Genomic DNA, 18642 nt, shown 5'->3' with positions numbered 1-18642 from the left:
AAAAAAGTCCAATAAAATTAACAATTACGAATTTGTGCAATTAAGATGCAAAAAATCAAAAATGTGAAAGCAAAGTTTGTTGCTGTAGGCCACACTTCATGTTTAAACTATTTTTGTTTGCTATCAGATGTTCTAAAAGGACTTCTGTAGAAACTGCCAATGTAAACTCTTTTTATAAAAAAAAACCAAAACTAATTAAAGCTTTATAAAGTTGTGGTGTGTGACGAACAAAAAATATGTAGTTTGTGTTAACTAATACTGTAAATTCAAATTTACCTCCACATACAAATTGATTGCAATATGTTTATGGTACTGTTTTGTTTTTTTAATGCATTCATGATATGGTGGTTTTTGTTATTGTAAATAACATTTCATGGTTCAGATTTTTCTATCTTAATAAATTAGTCATCAACCAAAATAAAAGAAACTGCCTTTTTTCAAAGATTGTTTGCCTACTCTGTGATGAATTGGCTAATTGGCTCAGTGAGTCATTGTCGGTGGAAGCTCAGTACACTCACCTGAGTTCTGGGAGAGAGTTGAACATTCCAAGGTTCCAGGAATGTGGCACAAGTTTTCTCCAATGATTTCAAACAAATTCAGTCTTGCTTTTGATTTTACAATACTCTGGGGTGATTATTTTTGGGCTTTTTGTTTTAGTGTAATTTGCCCTTGAATTAAAGATTTAGAGTAGGACAGTAGGCTATTTAATTATTATATCTGTCTCAAAATTGTACTGACAGTCTAGAATTAAAATTGTTTATCATCCTACCCTAAACCCCAAGGGGACCAAACAAACATATTAAGACCCATAATAGCTCTATTTTGTTATGAATTCATCAATAAATTCATACACATTGTCCTTCAGCTGTAAGTCTTTAATGATAAAATGATTTGTCATGTTTATCTGTCACTAAGGTGCTTTTGTGTGTGTTGCATGGCAGTAGCTAGAAGTTGGTTGTGTTGTGTACTAAAGGATTGTTTTCTCAGAGAGAGTCTTGTGTGAAAGTCATACCATCCCTCTCCACACAACATTGGCTAATTACTCTCCCTATCCCACATTCTGCTAACTACTGTAGCATACTCCTTAGTTCATTTTGTTTATCTAACACTTGTTCCCTCCGTGATTAATTATCACCCATTACAATCTGTTGAGTACCCTACTAATTGATAAGTAACATTAATTATATTCCAATCAGGTTTTATATCTCTTTTTTAATCCAGTAAAGTGATGAGTTTGATAAATGATAGTTATTCTGATTTAAGAGCTTCAAATATTTTATAAGTTGTTATTGTTAATACTATCAATAACAACTCAAGACAAATATGCAGCAATTTTATGGCTTCAAATGTTGATAGCCTTCATATTTTGATTCAACAGCTCTAAATAGTCAAGGCCATGAACATTTAACAAATCTTCCTTGCATTTGTTTTATTGTGCGATTCAGACAGTTGAAATTTGTTCGTGGCATCATTAATATGTTTAGTGAATGATTTTCAGTCCATCCCATATTTAGGTGCAGAAAGGCATAGCTCAGTTTTGAAATACGTAGGCCCACAATATAAAAAGCTGCCAGCATGTAGCATAAAAAAGCTTACAAAAGAACTACGCGCTTGGTTTTCATAAAATAATGGAGGCAAAACCAATTTCAACCATTTGACGTAAGTAATGATCAACGTTTTTTTAATTCCCCTTTTAAATTAATTGTTTCTATTAGTCTAGTTGGTTTTACATTTTAATAACTTATTGGTGTGCGTTAAATAAAAGAATCAAGTTAAAACTTTAAAAGACCCCATTAAAAATGAGAAGGATGTGGGAAACGTGGTGTTTGCACTAGTCGGGTGCCGGGCTTGTTGCGTAAGCTAACCTTGTGACTTCTTCAGCCTTGTCATGCTCAATGCTACCACTGGGAATATCTGTCAACCTTCGTCTCAGGAAGTCATTAGTCCAACACTTAACAATCAAACCTCTGACATTCAAAAACAAGTAATGGCATTTCAAAGTCTATATAAATTGTACCTATAAAAGAAAATCTAGCACAATTTAAGGTATAATTTCCTATCCAAAAATATATCATTTAGATTTTACAAAATCACATCCAGTAAATGTAGCCTATCATATATTCAAACTCCAAACAAGAGAATGAATATCGTTGGATTAGTTGCTTGCAGAAAGAAAGCCTTACAGCAGTCAGTAAGGGTGTGTGTAACATACAAGGGTGTCTTAATCCTCCTTAGAGGGGATCTTCTAGTGTTTTATTTTTCAAGTCACTACACCACTTATTATGACTTTTGTGTGATCACATTTAAATCAATGCATGCTCTATACTGTGCTTAAATCTGTTAAAAATATTACACAAAGCAACATATAACCGGATATAATAACCAATAACAATTGTGTGAAATTTATTCATTCTGGTCAAGTTTCAATCGGTACTCTCTGACCCTGTATGACCATCGCCTAGACTCAACCATTTACTCTGCAGCCTAAGCCCCACTATTACTGTAGTAGTTTGACTAGTACATCCTCTATATAGCCTATATATAGCCTTAATGCTATATAGCCTTGACTGACATGTGATGTGATGAGCCTGTGGCAAGGTTCAAGGTGAATGAGTTTGTCAATCAGTCCTCTCTGTCGCTCTATGACTATCTCCTAGACCCAACCATCAACTCTGCAGCCTAAGCCCCACTATCACTGTAGTAGCTTGACTAGTATATCCTGTACACTGTGCTATATAGCTTTGACTGACATGTGATGTGATGAGCCTGTGGCAAGGTTCAAGGTGAATCAGTTTGTCAATCAGTTATCTCTGTCTCTCTATGACTATCTCCTAGACCTAACCATCAACTCTGCAGCCTAAGCCCCACTATCACTGTAGTAGCTTGACTAGTATATCCTGTACACTGTGCTATATAGCTTTGACTGACATGTGATGTGATGAGCCTGTGGCAAGGTTCAAGGTGAATGAGTTTGTCAATCAGTTATCTCTGTCTCTCTATGACTATCTCCTAGACCTAACCATCAACTCTGCAGCCTAAGCCCCACTATCACTGTAGTAGTTTGACTAGTACATCCTGTACACTGTGCTATATAGCTTTGACTGACATGTGATGTGATGAGCCTGTGGCAAGGTTCAAGGTGAATGAGATTGTCAATCAGTTATCTCTGTCTCTCTATGACTATCTCCTAGACCCAACCATTAATTCTGCAGCCTAAGCCCCACTATCACTGTAGTAAATTGACTAGTACATCCTCTACACTGTGCTATATAGCTTTGACTGACATGTGATGTGATGAGCCTGTAGCAAGGTTCAAGGTGAATGAGATTGTCAGTTATCTCTGTCTCTCTATGACTATCTCCTAGACCCAACCATTAATTCTGCAGCCTAAGCCCCACTATCACTGTAGTAGTTTGACTAGTACATCCTCTACACTGTGCTATATAGCTTTGACTGACATGTGATGTGATGAGCCTGTGGCAAGGTTCAAGGTGAATGAGTTTGTCAATCAGTTATCTCTGTCTCTCTATGACTATCTCCTAGACCTAACCATCAACTCTGCAGCCTAAGCCCCACTATCACTGTAGTAGTTTGACTAGTACATCCTGTACACTGTGCTATATAGCTTTGACTGACATGTGATGTGATGAGCCTGTGGCAAGGTTCAAGGTGAATGAGATTGTCAGTTATCTCTGTCTCTCTATGACTATCTCCTAGACCCAACCATTAATTCTGCAGCCTAAGCCCCACTATCACTGTAGTAGTTTGACTAGTACATCCTCTACACTGTGCTATATAGCCTTGACTGACATGTGATGTGATGAGCCTGTGGCAAGGTTCAAGGTGAATGAGTTTGTCAATCAGTTATCTCTGTCTCTCTATGACTATCTCCTAGACCCAACCATTAATTCTGCAGCCTAAGCCCCACTATCACTGTAGTAGTTTGACTAGTACATCCTCTACACTGTGCTATATAGCCTTGACTGACATGTGATGTGATGAGCCTGTGGCAAGGTTCAAGGTGAATGAGTTTGTCAATCAGTTATCTCTGTCTCTCTATGACTATCTCCTAGACCCAACCATTAATTCTGCAGCCTAAGCCCCACTATCACTGTAGTAAATTGACTAGTACATCCTCTACACTGTGCTATATAGCCTTGACTGACATGTGATGTGATGAGCCTGTGGCAAGGTTCAAGGTGAATGAGTTTGTCGATCAGTCCTCTCTCTATGGCATTTTACTGATTAACCTTTAAAAGACCCACCCTCAGTATTTTAATTTTGTATGATCGTGTTGTTTCTTGCTGCCAAAGCCGGACAATCTAGTTAAGCGAATGGTGAAGACTCTTCGTAAATCACCTTCAGAAGAAAGACCTGATGATTGGGTAAGGTGCATCTTAGTGTGTTTTATTTGCTTTTCTTTTCTCCACTCTTGTATTTAATGTTGCACTATTTTTGTTGTTCTAATTGTATATGTAGAAGTTGGGCCTGAATGAGAAGTTAATGTTCTGTTTTTGGTACCTATGTTGTATTCAAATGGATTTAAAATTTGATTTCTCTTGATTGTCTCCAAACTATGTGTATGAAATAATTATGTAATAAGTTCTATAAAGTTATTATTTACATCATAATCTATAAGGTAATAGCTTTATAATAGGCTACATCTTTTCAGTCAAAATCATAAGTTTTTTACAATTATGTATTAATTTCCGACCCCTTAAATCCTTACAACTAATTGTTAAATCTAATCCACAAGCAGTATCTGTCACTCATAACTACAATCCACGTACTACAATGGTGCCATATTATTATATTGTTTACCAAACATTAACCACTTGCATGTTTTCATGTCTTCAAAATTCAACAAAAAAACATTCAAACATACATAAATGGATCAGTAGTATGCAAATATGATGTCACTCTATTACTGGCACAACATATAACACCAAAGTTAATTATTTCTACTTGACACACATATTTACTATTTACGTGAGTCTTTTGTTGTGCAGTGTTGTTACATCTGAAGCGATTTAAAGGTTAAAGTGACTGTACATGTATTATAACTACTCACTACATCTCAGCTAGTCAGCCAAGCACTGAGGTGTAGTGCTGGAACTATAGGCGTGAGGTGACTGTACATGTATTATAACTACTCACTACATCTCAGCTAGTCAGCCAAGGGTGCAGTGCTGGACCTATAGGCGTGAGGTGACTGTACATGTATTATAACTACTCACTACATCTCAGCTAGTGAGCTAGTCAGCCAAGCACTGAGGTGTAGTGCTGGAACTATAGACGTGAGGTGACTGTACATGTATTATAACTACTCACTACATCTCAGCTAGTCAGCCAAGCACTGAGGTGTAGTGCTGGACCTATAGGCGTGAGGTGACTGTACATGTATTATAACTACTCACTACATCTCAGCTAGTCAGCCAAGCACTGAGGTGTAGTGCTGGACCTATAGGCGTGAGGTGACTGTACATGTATTATAACTACTCACTACATCTCAGCTAGTCAGCCAAGCACTGAGGTGTAGTGCTGGAACTATAGACGTGAGGTGACTGTACATGTATTATAACTACTCACTACATCTCAGCTAGTCAGCCAAGCACTGAGGTGTAGTGCTGGAACTATAGACGTGAGGTGACTGTACATGTATTATAACTACTCACTACATCTCAGCTAGTCAGCCAAGCACTGAGGTGTAGTGCTGGACCTATAGGCGTGAGGTGACTGTACATGTATTATAACTACTCACTACATCTCAGCTAGTCAGCCAAGCACTGAGGTGTAGTGCTGGACCTATAGGCGTGAGGTGACTGTACATGTATTATAACTACTCACTACATCTCAGCTAGTGAGCTAGTCAGCAAGCACTGAGGTGTAGTGCTGGAACTATAGGCGTGAGGTGACTGTACATGTATTATAACTACTCACTACATCTCAGCTAGTCAGCCAAGGGTGCAGTGCTGGACCTATAGGCGTGAGGTGACTGTACATGTATTATAACTACTCACTACTCCCAGCCACAGTTGAAGTATAGAGGTATTAGTGAGGTGACTGTACATGTCCGTCTGACCTTGAATGTCTCCACACTGATGCACATTGCCTCTGGCCTGCTCTGCCACTCTCTCCACTATTTCTGTCTCTCTCACTCTCACTTTCCTAAAGTGTTCAGATTTTGAAACTATAACTGTACTTCCTTTTGGTTTGTTTATTTTTGTACATCTAACTAGTTCATAACTAGATCACACATTTTTCATTACACGTTATAACTTAAAATTTTATTTCCATTACAGTTGAACCTCTATAAGACGAATTTCAAGGGGTACGGGAAAAATTCGTATTATAGAGGTATTCTTAATAAAGAGGGTCGTTTTATCGAGGTTTAATGCTGTTGTTATTCTTCTTATAGAGGTTTCTCCTCGCTCCAAGGTTTTTCCAAACAATGACTGAGGAAGGAGGAGGAATGGGTGGGGGTTTCATGTTGAGACATGCTTCTGTTTGTTTTGAAAACTACGTACTATGGAGGTTAAGATTTTGATAAATTCGTCTTATAGAGGTCACGTTCGTCTTGTAGAGGTTTTGTGCTAAGAATATTCGTTGTATAGAGGTTAATCAGTCCTAGCCCATGTCACAAACAAATTCGTATTATGGAGGTTTTTAACTTAATTACTACGTTGTATAGAGGTGTTTTTAGCATTGACCTATATGAAAGTGTCAAGGGGATTAAAAAAAAATCGTCTTATCGAGGAATTCGTTTTATCGAGGTTCGTACAAACGAGGTTAAACTGTACAAGAAACAATATGGTGTAGGTAGGTTGAATTAAATTATATTACTTTGCCATGGTTAAATTTTGTAAGTTCGTCATTTGTATTAAAACATTCGTTTTTTTATATTATTTTTCTCAAGTTCTTACTTGAAATCTAACCTTAAAAATCCAAAGTTTATAAATGTTTACTGTGTTTCATTCCTCTCATACATTAATATTGTCTTTGTCGGTTCTGTGTCTATTTATCACTATTTATAAAAAAAAAATAAAAAGAAAAAACAATCATAAATGATAAATAATAGTATATTTCTATTATTTATCGACTCTTTTTGACCTGAGGTCAAGTTTTACCTCATGGTCAAGAAAATGAGTGAAGGATGAAAAGTCACTTTTTGTCCGCGTGATGAACTATATTTTCCGTCATATTGCATTACAGTAGACTCCCTCTTATTCGGACACCTTTTAACCGGACATCAGTTTAACCAGACTACACTCGGCAGAAATGACATCTCTTTAACCGGACAGATTTTATCAGCACATTGGTTTAACCAGACTAGATCGGCAGGAAGTGGGTAGTACTGAAACGACTGTTCTCGTTGTAAAGATTTGAGACTAGTGATCACGTGTCTAAATACAATGCTCTCCTAAATTTAAGTAGAATATCACAGTAAACAGTCCATTTTAACGAGTTTTTGGGGATGTCGGTTTAACCGGAAAACCCGTTATCCGGACTGGCCTCGGTCCCGAGGAGTCCGAGGGAGTCTACTGTATTAATTAACAAAAACAAAGCTAGGAAACAAAATAATTTTTATGTAAAGATAACCTCTCACAATTATACTTGTTTTCAATTCTGCTAATGCAAGTTAGAAGGGGTTAAGTAAGTGATTCAATTGTTTTGTCTATTATTACGATTGTGTTATTATACCATCAATATGTCGAGCAATCGACAACAATAGGTTAAAACCTTACCTAATAAATCAACCGATAAATAATTTTGATCGATACGATTGCCACAATCAAAATTTACAACTGTTTAAAACAGCAGATTTATATTCCCTAAAGAGTAAAAATGCTACTTTAGATCCTTAAAGCATGCATTAAATACCCCTGCCACAGCAAACCTGCAGACTAAGGGAATTTCCATTTGCTTGATTGGATTTACAATGAAATATCTCCTTACAAATATCAAATTATTCCCAAATAGCATTAGTTTAACTAGTACTTAGGTTTGCTGCAGCAGGGAGGGTAAAAAGTTTTTTTTGTGTGAAATAATAATAGTTTAATAATAAATAAATGTTTTTTTTTCAAATTTGGTCAAAATATGTCCATAAACAGTCAAACTACAACAGTTTAGTTATTCACCATATGAATGGCAAGGGAATTTTAAAACTACAATTTTTTTTTCCTCTGTAACTATTGGGCGCATGATAACCCATCAACATATTCAATTATTCGTTTTGTTTAGCTCTTCAAAATGTTTTTAAAAGAGATTGCAATCAAAAGTGAGAAAAACCCATTTTTACCTCATAAAACCCCCCATAAACCTCCGTTCTCATAGTCCGATCATGCTGGTTCGTGAACTCGTTCGAATAAATGTAGGTTTACACGTTTATACAAAATTTCATCAAAATCGGATAATTTTATGCTCAAGTTATCATGCTAACGGATACACACACTCACAAACGGACTGAGTTTTTGGCCTCTAGGGACCTCAAAACGAAAAAGTAAATCGGTCCCGGATAAGACACCAAAGTTGAGGCCTAGTGTTGTGTAACTGTGTAGCTGTAAGTCTCAGTCAGGTATCAGTGTTTGAGTTGGAGATGACATCATAGTCTACATGAGATCACCTGGCGGCACACAGACCCAAGGTCACTCTCAGTGCAATTTGTTACACACTGTTTTAACTATCAAGAACGTTCCACAACTCAATGAGTGCACTTAGATGGTGCTATATGAGGAGTCCTCTCGTTGGTCCTCTTAGTATAATTAAGTTTAAAACTTCAATGGACGTACTATGCCTTATTTATTTATTCCTACGGCAAGATCATCAATTTACAATGTGTATAAAATTTTACAATGTGTGATTTATATTTCATAATTTCATACCACAATCTTCTTACAGTAACTTTATGTAAAATTCTGCCTGGTTTTTTTTTTTATTTAAAACAAAATGCCATTCAATCTAGTAGTAAGTAAGTAACAGGTTTTAAATTGAATGAACAAGAAACCCAATTGCAATAAAAGAAAGCTGGTCAACAATATTATTAGTTGTGATATTAATAGCAGAGGTATACAATTATATAGTGAGTCAGAGCCAGTAGGCAGTGCTGAGTCAGGGCTTAGAGCTAAGACTTGCTGACATATAGCTCAACCTATACAAGTGCACTACATCAGTAATCAGCCGCAATAACTGATTGAATTGTATCAACTAGTTCTGTTTAAACTGAAAATATATGTTTTGTATATTTTGGATACTAAATATAAAATAAAAATACTTAAGACCAGCAAAGTATTACCATTGACTATAGTCAAAGGTATTACACTATTTTCACCATGTGTGATATTTTTATTATTTTACCTAAAGGAAAAAGTAAACCAAATGTCTGTTTATAAAAAATGCTTATGGACTTGGATATTTCATAGGTTCTAGGATTTGTTGTACTATCAGTACTGTATTTAATCATTTACAATCATTTTAAAACAGATAAACTATTTTTAGTTTAATTTATATATGTGTTTTTTTTTTTTTTTTTACTGATAACTGATTTAAATGTTTAACCCATTGTGTTCATTATGCTCTATGAATTTCTGAAACCGTAAATGCATATTCAGTATGCCTGAAATATACATCTCTCTATTGCCTGGTAATAAAAAAATATGAAGCACTATTATAGTATGCCTAGGACATTTTGTAAAATTATATCTGTGTTACTCCCAATTTGGCTGTACAATCTAATACAGCAATGGAAAACACTCAAAACTGTTAACAATGAAATGATGTAATTGCAAGTGCTCCTGTTACTGACAGGTTGTAATACAATTTCTAATATTTTTTTATAATTAACTCATTTGGATGCTAAGCCTTTTGAGGTGGGTGGTGCAGTTGGTACACCAGGATGCACCATCGTGGCCTTCAATTGTTATCATTATAACTGCTTCCTGTCCACCATTCATTCTTGTTAATTGATACTGTGCTTGGTAGTTGACCACAATTTTAGATACAATAATGCAACAATAGTAAATTAAATCATTTAATTTTGTTGAGTTGCAAATTACTTAAGCCGAATAATGTTTGGTATTGATTGTAGTTTTGAAAGTAGGCAAGCTATTTTACCAAAGTGTAGCCAGCTTAGAAGAAATCATAACCAAAATTCATAATCACGTAAGAACAACAACCATTCCAGTTCATAATCTCAACCTCAATGAAATTTACTATCAATGGACAGTACCTTTGTCAATGTAGATACTTTAAACATAAGAACATGGACATTAATGTACTCTTGTATCTGTTGATTGCTGCTTGTTTTACTGGCATGTGACAGTCCAGTCTGACATCTTGGGTAAGCTAATATTGGTGTATTAACCTTCTCTGATAATGATATAAAGTTGTTCATGGTTGGTGTCCGTCTCTTTTACTATGATTTGGTCTTTCTAAAGTCCATTTCACCCATGTACCATTTCACATTCATTGTGCAGTGCAGGTTTTATGAAAAACAGGCGTGCTATTGACATGACTGGAAAGATTGCGCTTATTGTCGTGCTGGATGTGTCAACAGACCTATTCTCGTGGATGTGCTAAATTCATTTGATTTATCTCTGTAACTTGATGAATTTTAAGATTCATATTTTGACTTGAGTAATTTTAGTACTAGAATATTTAGTTATAAAAACATAAAGTGCTAGAGCGTTTTGCGGATCCAGATGTTTTGAGGGTGGCTGATATAACTAAAACAGCTGTTTGTAATACATTGCCCTACAGCTTTGGCCCAAAAAAGATTGAAATCCCTGGGAAGACTGAAACTGGAACCTGAAGAGATGAGGAAATTGGGCGTCTCACATCTCCTAGGCTATGCTAAAAGCCTAGGACTGTCATACTGAGTTGAGGGGTTCTACAATAGGTCAAAGGCCAAAGTAGCTAGGGGTGGGATTATACAACCCCCCCCCCCCCCCACATACACACACACACACACACAAATACAAGACTCATGAACACAACATGACACACTGCACAGTGAACGTGGAATTAAGTATAGTATAATATTTTGTTACGCAAAGCTATACGTCTAGTAGTCGGGGAAATCGGGAAAGTCGGGAATTAGTATTGAATTTCAAAATGGTCTTGAAAAGTCGGGATTTAGTCTTAAATTTGATTTCAAAGTCGGGAATTTTCATGATTTTTCCGCGATCGTCGTCTTGCGTTTACGTAACCGCGAAAGCCGATGATGATGTCTACACGGCCTCGGGAAATTTTCACGATTTTGCCGCGATAGTGGACGACGACGATGACGTTTCCGTGACCGCGGGAGATGACGATGGCGTTTCCGTGACCACGGGAGACAACGATGACGTTTCCGTGACCACGGGAGACGACGATGATATCTGCTCGGCCGCGGGAATTGTTCATGATTATATCGCGATCGCGGACGACGACGATTACGTTTCCGTGACCGCTGGGGACGACGATAACGTTTCCGTGACCGCTGGGGACGACGATAACGTTTCCGTGACCGCTGGGGACGACGATGAAGTTTCCGTGGCCGTGGGAGTCAATGATGATGTCTACACGGCCGCAAGGAATTTTCATTATTTTGTCGCTATCGCGGACGACGGTGATGACGTTTCCGTGACCGCGGGAGACGACGATGACGTTTCCGTGACCGCGGGAGACGACGATGACGTTTCCGTGACCGCGGGAGACGACGATGACGTTTCCGTGACCGCGGGAGATGACGATGACGTTTCTGTGACCGCAGGAGACGACGATGATGTCTACACAGGTGAGGGAAATGTTCATGATTTTGCCGTGATCGCGGACGACGACGATAACGTTTCCGTGACCACGAGAGATGACGGTGATGTCTAAACAGCCGCAGGAATTGTTCATGATTTTGTCGCGATCGCGGACGACGACTATTACTTTTCCGTGACCGCGGGAGATGACGATGACGTTTCCGTGACCGCGGGAGATGACGTTTTCGTGACCGTGGGAGATGACGATGATATCTGCTCGGCCGCGGGAAATGTTCTTGATTTTGTCGCGATCGCGGACGTCGACGATGACGTTTCCGTGACCGCGGGAGATGACGATGACGTTTCCGTGACCGCGGGAGATGACGATGACGTTTCTGTGACCGCGGGAGATGACGATGACGTTTCCGTGACCGCGGGAGATGACGTTTCCGTGACCGTGGGAGATGACGATGATATCTGCTCGGCCGCGGGAAATGTTCTTGATTTTGTCGCGATCGCGGACGACGACGATGACGTTTCCGTGACCGCGGGAGATGACGATGACGTTTCCGTGACCGCGGGAGATGACGATGACGTTTCTGTGACCGCGGGAGACGACGATGATGTCTACACAGGTGAGGGAAGTTCATGATTTTGCCGTGATCGCGGACGACGACGATCACGTTTCTATAACCGCTGCAGTCAATGATGATGTCTAAACGTACGGTACGCGGAAGATTTCATGATAAAAAAACCAAATTTGCAAGTTAGAATTTTTTATTGCTGCATTATTTCTTTACTTGAAAACACCACATTATCATAATACTTCTTTATGACAAAGACAGGGGTTGGTGTGTAGTATTATTTAGAAAATTTGGTTAAGCTATAAAAATTGGTATCGGTATCAAGAATTGAGAATCTATACATTTTGGTATTAACACCCACTAATTGTTGAAAAAGTAGTCTTGAAAAATTTGGAATTAGTCTTGAAAAGTCTGGAATTAGTCTTGAATTTTATAATGGAAATAAACTAGACACCCTGTATACAGATCACCCACACCTGTTTTGCGTCCAATCAATGTCTATCTTGAACTAATCTTGTCTGTTTGTTTACACAGGTGATGAGCCAAGATGTCAAGAAGGAGAACCCACTACAGTTCAAGTTCCGAGCCAAGTTCTACCCCGAGGACGTTGCCGAGGAGCTGATCCAAGACATCACTTTGCGCCTGTTTTACCTTCAGGTGAATTTTCTAAGTACTTTGTAAACCTACAATTTCATTTGAAGGCAATATGTTATTTGAAAGCTTTTTACTCTCAAACTAGAGGGGAAAAAATCTTTACTATTTAAACACTACCTCTACAGGCTAGGAGGGCTATAGGTGAATAGTGCCCTGGGCTGCAAAGTGATTTGGCACTTCTTTTTAAAACTTAATTAGCCGAAAACAAGTACAAACAACACTATTTGTAACGTCTTGTACTTAGCACTCCTGAAAATATTAGATCGGCTGAAAAACTGTGTAAGTGGTTCAAGCTTAGCTGAGTTTGGTGTTGGGAACTCGTCAATCACAGCCCAAAAAAAGTGCATCAGTGCATATATTACAAACATTGTGTCTGTGCTGGACAGTGAGGACGGAAGCCTACACAGTATACTAGTAAATCATAAATCATAAATAATTTTATTTGACCATTAAATACATATTGTACAATAGGCAAATCATACCAAGAATTACAATTTAACTCTGTAGGGCCGACAAGTATTCTATCTCAGTCAATTTGATCAAACTACTCGTATTAAACTTTAAACTATTTAAGTAAAGGCTCTGGAAAAGTGAATGAACGTGCGGCAATCAAATTAACAAACTATAGTGTAAAAATCCCTACAGAGTCGTCGGGGCCCAATTAATATATTTAAACGAAGAATTTGGTGTGATATGGTTTAAAATTAAAATTAATTTAATACTAATATCCTTTGTAATTAATTGTTCAAAAATCTAAACACTTGCAAGACTCGATTCTTTCACCGCCAAAAGACGGGATTTAGAACTCAGACGAAAAGTCTCGAGGTATCAAAAGGACGAAAAAAGAGAAATAATTTAGACGTAAAAACTATACTGTAAATCTAATAAACAAACGTGACTGTTATAGTTTTGAATTTATTCAATTAAACCGAGCCAACTTACGGCCACCGCTAGTAACTGGCATAATGAAATTGGCGGGTATGAAGCAAGTTGCCAAAATCTAATTTATTAAAATTTAGATATTTAAAATCAAATTTGGAAACGAGAATGTGAATGTTAAACGAAAATTTAACGTTAATCGTGGTAATGTGATTAACTAATATAGCTAACCTTTGGGAAACGAATTATCGACATGACGAGATTACTTTGACGACAGCGTACGAAGGAATAATTCTCTTCCTTCGCCAAATCAAGGTTTCAGCTCAGCCGAGGCTAATGCGCTCTGGTGGCGAGTGTAAGGACTAGTCAACAGCTGATTGGACATTTTATGTTAGGCTAATCTTCGTCTCTCGTCTGTCAACAAACACCGGTTTGGGGTTATGTTTTGTAGTCGTCGGCGTTAAATATTGGTAAAATCTGTCGGTTTAACTTTTTTTGATGAATTGGCGTGCTATTACTGATAAATATGTCGTGTGAGTAGTGATGTAAAATACCCGGGTCAAAATCCATAAATACCCGGTTTTTTTTTTTGGGTATTTATGAAATTGATTGAAATTAATTTATATTCACCCCTAAATATGTTATTGTTATCATTACATGAAAAATTAGGATAGTCTATAACACCTTTTACAGTAACTTGAAGCTTTGCTAGTACTTTTTATTTAATGATTTAGCATTTTTTTTTTAATAAAATAAAGTTTAAAAATAAGAATGGGGTTTCGTTTTTTATCAAGACAACACCTCATCAGAGAAATGAACCTAAACCTACTTCTACTGTTATTAAATTATGATAGTTAAAAAATTTTATCGTATAAATGGCTTGGAAGGCTAGACAGACCTAAGGCAGAATGGCAGAATACTAAAAGTAATTTAACTTTTCTGTGTTACCGCTTAGTTGGAAAAATAATATATTTGTATAAACCTACTAAAAAAATGTATCTCCTGTTTTTTGGTCTAACTTAAGAGTTTGAAAGATTTATTGTTCTTTAGATTTAAATGTTTTGTATCACAAGTTTATGAAATTAGTTTTTTTTTTTTTTTATACCATTGATACCAACAAAAGATCTAAAACAAAAATATTATTAAATCCTGCCATCCTACAGATTGAATTTTAATTATTTTCTTAAGTTGTTTACACGCCTAGGCCACTACTAGGTTAAATTTTCATGTATTTATAAATAATAATTATTACTTTGCAAATAATTTTTCTTCACTTTCAATAAAATAAATTCATCTATCCATCATAGAAATTAAAAAATCATAAGTAGTCAGGACCAGTGCAAAAATTTAAATCCATGTGTGTAGCCCCTGAGCTGTTGGACATAATGTAAGACTAAATTACTTACGTAATTCCCGTCACAGCTCAATAAAATATGTCTATTCAGGACATGTTTCGGTGTTAAAACACCATCGTCAGCTTCAGGTACATAGTGTAGAGTTAAACAATTATGTATTTATTCGTGTCCGTACTGTGTTTATCTTCTGACGATGTTAACAACTGATCAACTCTACACTATGTACCTGAAGCTGACGATGGTGTTTTTAACACCGAAACATGTCCTGAATAGACATATTTTATTGAGCTGTGACGGGAATTACGTAAGTAATTTAGTCTTACACCAGTGCAACCATGCGACCAGGGTATTTATGCTGATTATGCTTTTTGCTCAGACCTGGGTATTTATGGCGATTGTACCCAGAAGTAAAATGCTAGTAGTGACCATATGAAATTTTGTTTAACACATTTTATCATCATTTTACTATCCTTACAGGGTTATAATTGCAAAAAACATCTCAATCTTCTCTAACGTTAATAAAAATTATAAATACCCAGTTTTTGGGTAGGTATTTATCCGGGCCTGGGGTAAATTCCCGGGTAAATACCCAATTTATATGTACCTACCCACTGGGTATTTACTCGGCCCAAATCACTACGTGTGAGTGTATGTATATACTTCACTGTGATTAAAACTAGGCCTACGTTCTTTGGCCCATAGCCCAAGCTATGGCCAATACATAACCTTGGAGTAGACTATTGTGGATGGTAAGTTGTGGTGTTTATTTAATCGTGACATGTTTTACCCCCCTTAATATTTGGTTCCTTACAACGTAATAGGCTAAACTCATAACTTTAATTTTTCTACTTATACAAACTCTTGCTATGATTGTTGTTTTGTGTTTTTTTTTTTACACAGTAGCCTTTAACAGTGTGACTTTCTTATAAACTTTTTTGTCTTAATTCTTTTTGTGCAATTAATTCAAAAACATATGAATCAGGAGTTTAAATGATATAAGTTTTACTGTACTTTTCATTTTATTTTATAATTGAGGGCTAATTAAGGTTGAGTCAGACAACAGGAAGATAATTGGCTTAAAGTGGTATTATTACAAGTGATTATCTAACCAATTTACCTGAACACTTGATTGGTTCTTATGTGAAGAAGCTTCTAAGCTAACAACGCATTGAATATCAAAAATGATGAAGGCAAGATTTTTCTGTACCTAACTTTTATTGTAAGCAACCACAAAAAATGTAATTGCTGTCAACATGGTTTTGACATGTGAATATTGTGTTAGCTAAAATGATTTTTTATTACTGTAATGTGTGGTGTTGACAGGTGAAGAATGCCATTCTGTCTGATGAGATATATTGTCCGCCAGAGACATCTGTGTTGTTAGCCTCGTACGCAGTGCAGGCAAGGCATGGAGACTACAACAAGAACATCCACAACTCTGGCTTCTTGACCAACGACAGGCTGCTGCCTCAGAGGTAAAACTCTCATCTACACACACACTACGCACTGGAATAAACGGAAGAAAATAAGTCGTTACTTTGGTCATAAAAAAATCAAAAGTCAATTATTAAATGTTTTTAAGCTCTCCAAAATGATTTGGGAAGAAATTAAAACATTTTATATTTTGGAGATCAAAAATGAGAAACCTCTATTTTTACCTCACAAAACCCCCAAAATATTTCTTACCTTAAGTCTGATCATGCTGGTTCACAAACTCGTTTGATTTTGTACCAAAATTTCATCAAAATTAGATAATTTTTACGCAGGTTATCGTGCTAACGGACATATCCATAATTATATGAATGGTGTTTTTGGCTTCTGGGGGCATCGAAATGAAACTGAAAATCACTTTTGTACCTAAACTAGAAATTTTTTCTTTGATTGCTAGATATTAATATATAATACAAGTCACCTAAACCTAACAATTTACTATTTGACAGCTGGTGTTGTGACAAAAACAAGCTGGTTTTGTTTCCATTCTGCTACTTTTGCCTTAAAAATTAAAATCTTAATTTTAAACTTTAAGTCTCAATAAACACTTAAACATCACATTACTTGGTCTGCAGAGTGATGGATCAACACAAGATGACGAGGGAGGAGTGGGAGCAGAGCATCACCACGTGGTGGAATGAACACCGGGGGATGTTGCGTGAGGACGCCATGATGGAGTATCTCAAGATAGCCCAGGACCTGGAGATGTACGGTGTTAACTACTTTGAGATCCGCAACAAGAAAGGAACTGAGCTGTGGCTTGGAGTCGACGCTCTTGGACTCAATATCTATGAAAAAGATGACAAGTGAGTGTCCCTATTAGGCTCTACAGAGAACTATTTACAAAGAGCATTATTAAGTGGTTTTGTTTTTCTCATCAATGTCACTACCTACTACTCAAGAAAACCTAATCCGCCTTTAAAAAATATACAAGGAAACGCTCTGTAACACTTTTGTATATTGGTTCCTTAGGTCAATACAATGAAAAATCATTGTAAACATGGGTCTAAAATGCCTGGTTTTTGGCCGTCTGGTCTCACAAAAATTTCAATATCTTGGTTGCTTATTAATCGATCTTTAATTTTGAACTCTTGTTGGATTAGTCATACGATGTTCTACTCTTAATAGTTTTTAGTAGGATCTCTTGGTTCTAGATATTTAAGATAGAGCATTTTGAATGGTTGCCATTTTGTATTGGTAGAATTAAGAAATTTGGTACTTTGTGCAAAGAAAAGTCCTATACGTCATTACTTATGTTCTTGAGTCAATTTCTTTTGGGGTTCATAATATATGGATATATTTGTAAAAATCATATACAGACAGGAAACAAGAAATTTTAACCCATGACGTTTTTTTTCATCGTTTTGACCTAAGGAACAGTATATAAAAGTGTCCCAGAGCGTTTATTCTTGTAATATTAAACTAATTAAGGTTGAATTTAAAAACAGCAATAAAACTATTAATTTGAACTAGTTTTCTTTCTGATAGTGGTTTCTTCAATAATAGGCTACTGTTAAAATGTTTGCAGTCTAGATCACAAGAAGTAGATGCTCTTTCCTCTGAATATTATTCCAAATCTATATATATAATACGTGAAGCCGTTTTTTGTTAACGCAACTCCTCCCTTATTTGTAAACCAATTTCAACGTTTAAGGTGTCAAAAGATTCGTCTCAATATGTAGTTTTGCAATAAGGTTTTAGAAGTTTAAAATTCCTACTCTGAAGAGCGTGAGACCCTCTCAAAGGTCGGGTTTTCCCCATAAGAAATACATTGGAGAAATTTAAAAACCAAAAACAGCTGTTTATAAAAAGAAACTCATTAGCTTTTTGGGAGTAAATATTAATGTTTGTAATATTCAGTAGGTTAAGACCAAGTTAAACCGGTAATCAGTTTTGTAGGAAGAACAGAAAATGCCTCAAGTTCAAAGAAGAAATATTGAAAACGTGAGTAGG

General features: G+C 36.6%; 1 protein-coding gene across 3 annotated transcripts in view; it reads left to right on the top strand.

Annotated features, from left to right (window-relative positions):
- LOC128985444 (moesin/ezrin/radixin homolog 1) overlaps positions 1 to 18642 on the top strand; it is a 64242-nt gene that overhangs the window by 30895 nt on the left and 14705 nt on the right. For 2 of the 3 annotated variants that reach the window (XM_054404928.1, XM_054404927.1), the window contains 3 exons: positions 12845 to 12967; positions 16522 to 16673; positions 17265 to 17495. In XM_054404928.1, the coding sequence (XP_054260903.1) occupies positions 12845 to 12967; positions 16522 to 16673; positions 17265 to 17495 (506 nt within the window). Of the gene's footprint in view, positions 1 to 10318; positions 10337 to 12844; positions 12968 to 16521; positions 16674 to 17264; positions 17496 to 18642 lie in introns of those variants that run through there. The other variant, XM_054404929.1, reaches the window with a different exon arrangement.

Source organism: Macrosteles quadrilineatus, unplaced genomic scaffold (genome assembly GCF_028750875.1).
Source record: "Macrosteles quadrilineatus isolate MER2022 unplaced genomic scaffold, UCM_ALF_1.0 Scaffold_2__2_contigs__length_208266976, whole genome shotgun sequence".
NCBI classification, from domain to species: Eukaryota; Metazoa; Arthropoda; class Insecta; order Hemiptera; family Cicadellidae; genus Macrosteles; species Macrosteles quadrilineatus.
This window is presented reverse-complemented; position numbering and strand designations above follow the sequence as displayed.